The following is a 9695-nucleotide window of genomic DNA, read 5'->3' on the forward strand; positions in this document are numbered from 1 at the left end:
TTTGAGATAGGATTTCCCTATGTAGCCATGGCTGTCCTGGAACTTGCTATGTAGACCAGGGATAATAGATATGACACACTTAAACATGTCACTAACTGTTTAAACTCAGTGTTCTACTTTCAGTTCTAAAAATAACTTAAATGTTTGAAGAAAAAATGGATTTGTTAAATCAGATAATCTCAACTAATTTGCACTAGTAATTTTCTTGTTCCTTCCTTCTTTCCCTCCTTCCTTCCTTTCTGTTTTTGTTTGTTTGGTTTGGTTTTTTTTGTTGTTTGTTTGTTTGTTTTTGTTGGTTTTCTCTGTGCAGTCCCTGCTGTCCTGGAACTCTCTAGACCAGGCTGGCCTCCAACTCACAGAGATTTCCCTGCCTCTGACTCCTAAGAGCTGGGATTAAAGACCAGCACCACCACTGCCAAGCTTATGTTTGTTTGTTTATTTTGAGACAGGATTCTCTCTACATAACCTTAGCTATCCTGGAAAAACTGTAGCTCTTTTTTTTTTGTTTTTGTTTTTGTTTTTGTTTTTCGAGACAGGCCTGGAACTCACTCTGTAGACCAGGCTGGCCTCAAACTCAGAAATCCGCCTGCCTCTGCCTCCCAAGTGCTGGGATTAAAGGCATGCGCCACCACTGCCCGGCAAAACTGTAGCTTTTAACCAATGAGCCATCTCTCCAGGTCCAAAACAATTTTAGGCTGGCCTAAAACCTCACAGAGATCCCCATGCTTCTCCCTCCCAAGTGCTGGAAACTAAAGGCATGTGCTACCTTTGCCTAGCTCTCCTCCCCCACCCCCTCTCTGATATTGGGAGGGTGGTCTTTATAATACGTCCCTGGCTAGCCTGAAATTCACTATGTAGATCAGGCTGGCTAGTTCAGAAATCTACCTGCTTCTGCCTGAGTGAAGGGATCAAAGGTGTGTGTCAACACACTCCACTATCCTAGTTTCTTCCTTCCTTTCTTCCTTTCTTCCTTTCTTTCTTCTTTTCTTTTCTTTTCTTTTGTTTTTTTGAGACAGGGTTTCTTTGTGTAGCCCTGGCTGTCCTGGAACTCACTCTGTAGACCAGGCTGGTCTCGAACTCAGAAATCTGCCTGCCTCAAGGCATGCGCCACCACTGACCAGCTTACTATCCTAGTTTCTTGTTGTTCACTTTAAAACATTTGTTTTGAGGCTGGAGAGATGGCTCAGTGGTTAAGAGCACTGACTGCTCTTCCAGAGGTCCTGAGTTCAATTTCCAGCACCCACATGGTAGCTTACAACCATTTATAATGGGGTCTGATGCCCTCTTCCTGTGTGTCTGAAGACAGCTACAGAGTACTTATATAAATAAAAACAAACAAATAAATAAAAGAACACTTTTCATTCCCATAGAGGATCTCAGTTCAGTTCCTAGAACCTACACAGACATAACTCCAGTGCCTTGGGATCTGATGCTCTCTTCTGACCTCTGAGGGCAGCAAGATTACATACATACAGGTGGGCAAAGTACAGGTCAAATAAAATGAGTAAACCCAATAGTTTTTTAAAAATTATTTTGGACCTGGAGAGATGGCTCAGTGGTTAAGAGCGCTTGTTGCTTTTACAGAGGACCCAGGCCTTATTCCTAGCTCCTACCAGGTAGCTTACAACTGCCTTATGTAACTCCAGCTCCAAAGGATCTGAAGTCCTTTTCTGATTTCTGAAGGCACGAGGAATTCATGTGGTATATGTACATACAGGTAGGTAAAATATTCAGCATAGAAAATAAAATAAATAATACAAAAAGCACTTGCTGCTCTTGTGGAGAACCGGGGTTCAGTTCTCAACACCCACACAGTGGCTCAAACCTGACTGTAGCTTCAGGGGATGCAATGCCCTCTTCTGGGTTCCTTGGACATGAGACATGCCTATGGTGTACATTCATGTTTGCAGGCAAAACACTCACATATACATAAACATATACATATATACATGTATATACACACTAAGCTGTTTTGAGCACCAAATACTGTGAATACTGTATTGCTATCCAACTATTGTATATACATAGTCAATTTGTTTTATACTTAAATACAGTGCCAATTTGCACCTAGAAACATGAGCAGTGGTTTATTTACTGTGACCTATAATTATAAATTAAGCAATCATAAAATTATATACTCGACTCAATTGATAAACTGAAGAAAGTTAACTCTCACGTTTCTCATTTATAACTAGTTATTTTCTCTTGGTTTGGCATGTGGTTCTTTCTTTTAAGGGGATGGCTGTTGGGGCAGGGTCTCCCTCTAGCTGAGGTTGACCTGGAAAAACTAACTGTAGCCCAGGCTGTCCTCTTAACTCATAGTGATCCTCTAAATTTAGCATCGAGAGGGCTGGGATTACTGGCATGAGCCACCGCACACAGCCTGGCAAGGCCTTTTAATTGCCATTCTAATTATTTTCATTAATTTAAAAATTATCTACTTATTATGAGACAGAGTCTTATGTAGCCCAGGCTGGTCTTCAACTTCTGCTCCTTTTTCTACCTCCCAAGTGCTGAGGTTACAGGGGTTACAGGGCCCCTTTCTCAAATCCGTTTATTTTCTGTGTAAATATTTATATCTGTACTCATTTGTTACAATAAACTTAGCCTTTAAATGGGCAGCTCGTGTATAAATAATAAAAAGAAAACACTTATTAAAATCTGTTTAGCCTGAGGTTAGACATAACTGTAACTGTAAGGAGTGTGAAGTGTGATTGACAACCTCAGATTAAATAATTCTACTTAATTTGACATTGTAAATTTTTTTTGGTCAAAATTCACTTGCTCAATAATATGACTAAAGAAGATGTGTAATTTTCCCCCTGCCCAACTATTTTCATCTTTTGTTGAGAATGTGTCTCATATATCCCAGGCTGGCCCGGAAATCAATATGTAGCCCTTGGACTTCTTCTGATCCTCCTGCCTCCACCTCTTGAGCTGGGATTGCAGGCAGGCACTAACATCTTTGGTTTTATGCAGGACTTCATGCTTGCTAAGCAAATCTCTACCCACTGAACTATACCCCCTAGTCCTAGGCTTTTCTTCTTAAGTCAACAGAAGTAGCTCAATATTTTCACAAAAATAATGAGGGGTAGGAGGGAAGCAACTGTAACCGGTTCAGAGCAGTTAGTAAGCCAACTAACCTGTTCTAAATGCCTTAAAATCAAGTTTTCTTTGACTACCTCTAAAAATATTCATTTCCCTGTAATTTCATTTTGACTCTCGATCTATCGTATACAAAATCAACAAGGAAAGCAGATAGATGTTCAGCAATGCTCAGTGTTCATTTCCCAGCATCCACGTGATGGTTCCCAGACATCTGTAACTACAGTTCCAGGCAACCAAAGCCCTCTTCTTGCCTCTGCAGGCACCAGACACACGCGTGGTGCACAAACATACAGGCAGGCTAAACACCCATACACATAAACAAAATAATAATTTTAAAAAATCAACAAGGAACTGAGTGTCTCCGGTCAAATCTGTCACACACCGTATACTTTGTTACACTTTGGAAAAGCCTTAATTATGGCTAACGGAGAAAGGGCTTGCATTAAATTGATGCTCACTCTCTATTTCTCATTCTTTTTAGTTTGAGGCGAAGACCTTTGGTCCTCATGTGGCCACAGGCAAAAGGACACTGCAAGTTTGAAGGAAATGCTAGGACCCGGGAGGTTAACTTGTTTCTATCAACATGGAATAAATATGGAACAAAAAAAATCCCTCATCAACAACCATTCGCCGAACTTTCGTCGAAGAAGTTGGGACTGCAGGAGCGCACTCACCACAGAGGCATTCATTCCCAGCGGTACCTCTTATTGTCCTGGGACTTACTCCCTCCCTATACACCTCTCACTCAGAGACGCGAGCATCTAGGAAAGCTAGGTTACAGCTCCCTGGTGCTGTCAGGGTGATCTCAAAGAGAGTGGCGCTCAGACTCTTCCACTTTTGGCTGGGTCTCAGATGGACCCCACAGTCCCGAGGCACCGAGAGGTCGACTGTGCAGTAAGATCTGTGAGCCGGGCCTGATCTCCGCAGCTCCAGAGCCGCCTTCAAACCAGTCCCTAGAAAGATGATGGTGCCCAGGCTTCTTCCCCTCCAGCCAAGCACTCCTCAAGTCCCCCCTCCAAGCTTCGGATCCATCGTAAACCCCTCCTTTCTCCCCAGGCCTAGGCCTCCCTTTAGGCCCACTTTAGGGGCTCCTCCTTCGCCCCTGAAACCGATCTAGAACCCCAAAGATCAAGGCGAGCTCCATCCTACGTCCTCCTCGGCTCTAAGTGCAGCGCCCCGCCCTAGGCCTGGGGATAGGAGGGGGGGTGACTGGTCAGCTCTGGAGGGGCCAGGGCCCCCACACTCACCATCCTCAAGCCGAATCCCTCCTCCTCCTCCTCCTCCGCCTCCTCCTCCTCCTGCCTCCCCCGTTACCAGGGGTAACTGCTGCGGCGCCGCCCCTGACGTCCCTCGCACGCACAGCGGAGGAGCTGAGCCGCGGGACGGGGCGGGGTTCTGCTCCTCTTTACCCAAAGTGCGCAAGCGCGCCAAAGCGTCCGCCGATTGCGCAGGCGGTCTCGGGAGTGGCGGGAGGGCGGGGCGGGCTGGTGAGCGACCCAGCGGGAGATGCAAAATCGCCCACGTGGCTGGCCGGAGCCTGTGGCCTGTGATTGGTCGGAAGGGGGGGCGTAGGGCGAGGGGGTGGTTCCAGGGCCTAGCCGCGACACTTCGGTTCTGCTTTCCTAGTCAGCCTCGACTGGTGGCAGTCGTGGGGTGCATCCCTCTGGGCCCAGGTAAGAGCCCTCAAGTGCAGGCCAACGCATAGCTATTCCTAATCCCCGCGCCTCCGAAGGGAGCCTGGCTCTGCTCTGACGGGACTGTCAGGCGCTGCGTGCCGGGCTTGCATCTGCAGAAACCGCGTGGCCAGAGAGACGGACCAGTGCTCCAGTGGATTCCTCCCTTCTGACCCCCGTTGTCTTCGAGTGCCAGGCTTTAGGGCTCAGGAGTTGTGGGCTGCGTCTCAATCTCCACATTCTTGTTAGAATACAGGGTTGGGGGAGATCGCCTGAGAGAGGGCGATAGGGAGGTTGGGGATCGGTCCCTAGCATTGAGGTTAGCTGACAGCGGGAGTGTTAGATTGTCTGGGATCCTTTGCTAAGCCATGTTGGACTGCAAGTGCTACCTCTCATGCACAGGACCACTGGAGAGTTACCCTTGCCTCTGTGGCAGGTCGGTTTCCCATCACTGGAGTACAACCTGCCTTCGTGGAAATCGCATTCTTCCTAGTGGAATGTTTTTAATACGAGGTTTAATTTCCTTACGGCCCTAGAAATCGGTTATTGTAAATGATAGAGTCCCGACTTGATCTAACTTGTAAACTGTTTATTTTATAGTGTTGCTTGTAAACACTGTGGCCCATGTAGCAGTGCCGTTGTCCCTTGGGGACTAAACTCAGAATGCAGGGGTTTGTACAGGGTAGGCAAGCACTCTGCGGCTGAGCTACACTACATCCCTCACCTCAGGGCTGTTTACGTTTGTTAGTAAACAGAGAGCTCGTTAACAGCTGATAGTTTAGGTAGAAGTGGTATCTCTGGGAGTCTACTGATGCGTGTGTACCTGTTACCTATCTTACAGGTCCGTGTATGTCAAGTACATAGAGCAAGTCCTGTCACAAAGAAAGGGCTACATATTATTAATAGTTTAATCTGGGTTTCAGGCTTTACCTCTTTCACCAACCTAGTTAAGATTTCTGAAACAAAGGCAGATTTTTCCAGTATGGGTTTTCAGGTTTGTTGTCCTTGTTGTTTTGAGACAGAGTCTTACTATGTAACTCTGGTGAGCCTGGAACTCGCTATGTAGACCACACTGGCCTTAAATATACACAGATCTGCCTTCTTCCTGGGTGCTCCTGGACACCAAATATGTAGTATGAACCACTCTGCCCTGCTAGTTTTCAGGTCTTTTTACAATCAAGTAAAGTACTTTTTATAAAACCTTTAAAAAATATTTGCTTTATGTATATGAGTGTTTTGTCTACATGTATGTAAGTGCACCCCATGTGTCTTTGGTACCCTGGAGCTGGAATTATGGATGGTTGTCAGCCACCATGTGGGTGCTGAAAACTGAACCCAGGTCCTCTGCAAGAGCAGCAATTGCTCTTAATTCCTGAGCCATCTCTCCAGCTCCAAAGTTTTTAAAAATGTCAGAACAACTGCTGCCTGCATACTTGTGTCAGATCCTTGGAGAAAAAAGTCAGTTCTGAATCTTGACTTACATACAAGGTGGGGGCTGGAGAGATGGCTCAGTAGTTAAGAGCACTGGCTGCTCTTCCAAAGGTCCTGAGTTCAATTCCCAGCAACCACATGGTGGCTCACAACCATCTATAATGAGAGGGTCTGATGCCTCTTCTGGCATGCAGGTGTACAGGCAGATAGAGCACTCATATACATTAAATAAATAAATAAATAAATAAATAAATAAATAAATCTTTTTTTAAAAGTACAAGGTGATTAGACAGGTGGCGGCAGCTGCACATGCCTTTAATCCCAGCACTTGGGAGGCAGACACAGCAGCTGGATCTCTGAGTCTGAGGCCAGCCTGGTGGTCTACTAGGACAGCCAGGGCTACATGGAGAAACACTGTCTCAAAAAACGAAAAGAAAGAAAAAAAAGAGGCACAAGGTGAGTGGATAACAGACTCCTCTCCTGTTATCCACTAATCTGCTGGTCTCCACATTGGGGCTCTTTTGTGGGGAAAGGCAGGTTCAGAGTTCCCTCTGGTGAGACGGTATCTGTTTTCACTGTTACCTTGGAGTCAGATGTGTCTGTAAGCAGAGGTCTGGCCCTACTGGTTTAATTATTAGTGTCTTTCTCCTGCTTGCTCTAGGCAACCTGACAGTAGTCTGCTATTTCAGTGGTCTTTGGTCTGGTCTTGCAGAGTTTTTAGCTGCCTGGACCTCCCAAGGCCTAGTGCCTATGGGGCAAGTACACTACAGGGCACGTACTCTATCTCAGAACTATATCTGTGGTTCTGTTCTGAGCTTTAGTGCCACTTGCTAGAGAAGATGAGCTTTCTCTAGGAAAGATTAGTACTATTCTGCTTCATTTGATTTCTTCTCTCTCTTGTGTTCTCTGTCTCTCTCAATTGCTCTTTCATTTAAAAAAAATTTAAGAGAGAGAGAGAGAGAGAGAGAGAGAGAGAGTATTTATATGTCTGTATGTGATGATCAAGTACCACGTGTATAAAGTGAGGATATGACCACTCCAGGGTGTGGTTGGGAAGAAGATTTTATTGTAGATATGATGGAAAGTACAGCTAGAAGCATCTGGAAGAGTCCAGAGGAGGGAGAGAAAGTAGTACATTGAACACGACCAGCAGAATAAACCAGTCCGTGAGAGGAAGAAGAAAGAGGGGGTCAAGAGAAGAGGGGTCAAGAGAGCGCATGGCTGAATGGTGTGCGTGGGTGGTGGTGGTGGTGGGTGGTGGGGTGTTGTTCTGTAGGATTGAGAAGCTGGAGGAAGGGATGCTGTTTCTCCTGAGCTAAGGGAGTTTAGGGTAGGGGTGGCGTGAGAGGAGCTGGAGGGAGCCACAGGCGCTGAGTGAGGTGGAGGCCAGCAGACACTTTGGTGTGTTAATAGACCCCACAGTTCCTGAGTGTCTTTTGGACTGACACCCATCAGCATGAACATGAGTGGACCAGGGGACTGCTTGCAGGAGTCTGTTTCCTCCTTCCCCATGTAGTTCTGGAGAGTGAACATGTTGTTAGGCTTGGTGACAAGTGCCCTTGCCCACCTACTCACCTTTCAGGCTCCTCTTTTTCTTTTCTTTCTTTTTTTTTCTTTTTCCTTTTTTTTTTCTTCTTGAGATGGTTTCAATGTATCACCCAGGCTTGTCTGAGCTTGTTTTAAAACAAAGAAACATTTTACTTTATTTATTTGTTTGGTTGATTTTGGTTTGTTTGAGACAGAGTCTCAATTTGTAGCTTTGGCTGTCCCTCACAGAGATCTAGCTGGCTCTGCCTCCCAAGTGCTGGGATTCAAAGAGTATGTACCTCTATGCTTGGCCTCCTTTGACTTTTATCTAAGTGTTTGCTTGCCTCCGGTATTCACAGAGGTCCAAAGGTGTTAGATTCCCTGGAATTGGAGTCATAGATGATTGCGGGAACCACCTAACTCTTGTAACTGTCTGCAAGAGCTTACCACTGAGTCATCCATGGTGGTTTGAATGAGAATGGCCCCCATAGGCTCATATATTTGAATGCTTAGTTCTCAACTGGTGAGTGGACTGTTTAGGAAGGATTAGGAGGTGTGGCCTTGTTGGAGGAGGTGTGTCACTGGGGTGGCTTTCGAGGTTTCAAAAACCCATGCCAGGCTCAGTCTTTTCTCTCTGCCAGCTCCCTGTGGATCGGGATATAAGCTCTAAGCTACTGATCTAGTGTCATGCTTGCCAGGCAGATGGATGTCACACTTCCTACCCTGGTGATCATGGACTAAACTTCTGAAACTCTAAGCAAGCCTCCTACTAAGTGCTTTCTTTTAAAAGATGCTGTGGTCTGCTGGATGGTGGTGGCACATGCCTTTAATTCCAGTGCTCGTGAGAGAGAGAGAGGCAGAGGAAGGCAGAGCTCTGTGAGTTTGAGGTCAGCCTGGTTTACAGAGAAAGTTCCAGAAGAACCAGGGCTACATAGAGAGACCCTGTCTTCAAAAACCAAAGACAGACAAAAAAGTCTGCGTGGTGTCTTTTCATAGCAATAGATGATAACTAAGACACCGTCTCTCCAGCCCTGGTCCGAACTCTTGATCCTCTTGGCTTTGCCTCACAAACGTGGGGGTTTCTGACATGTGCTTCCATTTCTGGACTTTTTAGTTTATTTAGTGAATGCATGCTGTTGTGTGTATTGGTATATGCATGTGTTTTCGTGAGTGTATGCATGTGGAGGACAATGGGTGTCTTCTTCAATCCCCCTCCCCACAACCAGAGCTCTGGCCGCTATAAAAATGAACACCAGATAGCTCCAGTCCTGAGTCAGGGTCTCTCCCTGAACCTCGAGCTCCTTCAGCTAGATTGGGAGTGGGTTCCAGGAATCTTATTCTTGGGCCCCCACCTTCCCACCCCAGCATGGGGGTTACAGGTGCGCATCTCTACCTGATGGCACTTTACAGATTGAGCCGTCTCTCCAGCCCCCTTCTTTTTCTTTTTTAAGGTGGAAAACAGATTGTAGGGGGCAGAGGACCTCTCCAGGTGAGCTCCAGTCACAGCCTCATGACCTTGTTAGATTTTCAGCCTGGGTTGGCTTGATGTTCACCTGTCTCTCTGTCAGAAGGACTATATGGAGCTTGTGTGGGAGGAGGCAGAGTAACTGTGGACAAAACCAAGAGACCGCATATGGCTCGGTACTGGTGCAGTCGGCAGTGTGTGACTTCAGGGAAGCAGACCTGCTCTTACTGTGTGAGCAAGGCGAGTTCTGAGTTTAACGTAGAAGTGAGACCAAGAGAACCCAATTGTATCCGATAGTAAGTTTTTAGAGAGCATAGGAGAGAGAGCAGTGGCTATTACAGACGTTTACAGTCTGCGGGGGAGGGGGGCAGGGGAGACAGATGTTACACACATAGCTACCTGTGAATGATAAAAGCCCATGATGCAGTGTGGGAAAGGGCGGGATGCTGTGGGGAAGGGCAGGATGCTGTGGGGAAGGGCAGGATGCTGTG

At 46.4% G+C, this 9695-nt stretch overlaps 2 protein-coding genes across 4 annotated transcripts in view; one reads left to right on the top strand and one right to left on the bottom strand.

Annotated features, from left to right (window-relative positions):
• Arl3 (ADP ribosylation factor like GTPase 3) overlaps positions 1-4504 on the bottom strand; it is a 46783-nt gene extending 42279 nt beyond the window's left edge. Inside the window, exon 1 of the mRNA XM_028774590.1 lies at positions 4356-4504. Coding sequence (XP_028630423.1) covers positions 4356-4358 — 3 coding nt within the window. The 5' untranslated portion in view covers positions 4359-4504. The remainder of the gene's footprint in view (positions 1-4355) is intronic.
• Positions 4505-4687: 183 nt separating this feature from the next.
• The window catches only part of Sfxn2 (sideroflexin 2), a 20510-nt gene continuing 15502 nt past the window's right edge, over positions 4688-9695 (top strand). For 2 of the 3 annotated variants that reach the window (XM_028775903.1, XM_028775895.1), the window contains exon 1: positions 4690-4781. The gene's annotated coding sequence lies outside the window, so the exon portion shown is untranslated. Of the gene's footprint in view, positions 4782-9695 lie in introns of all 3 variants that reach the window. The other variant, XM_028775899.1, reaches the window with a different exon arrangement.

Source organism: Grammomys surdaster, unplaced genomic scaffold (genome assembly GCF_004785775.1).
Source record: "Grammomys surdaster isolate TR1022 unplaced genomic scaffold, NIH_TR_1.0 66, whole genome shotgun sequence".
NCBI classification, from domain to species: domain Eukaryota; kingdom Metazoa; phylum Chordata; class Mammalia; order Rodentia; family Muridae; genus Grammomys; species Grammomys surdaster.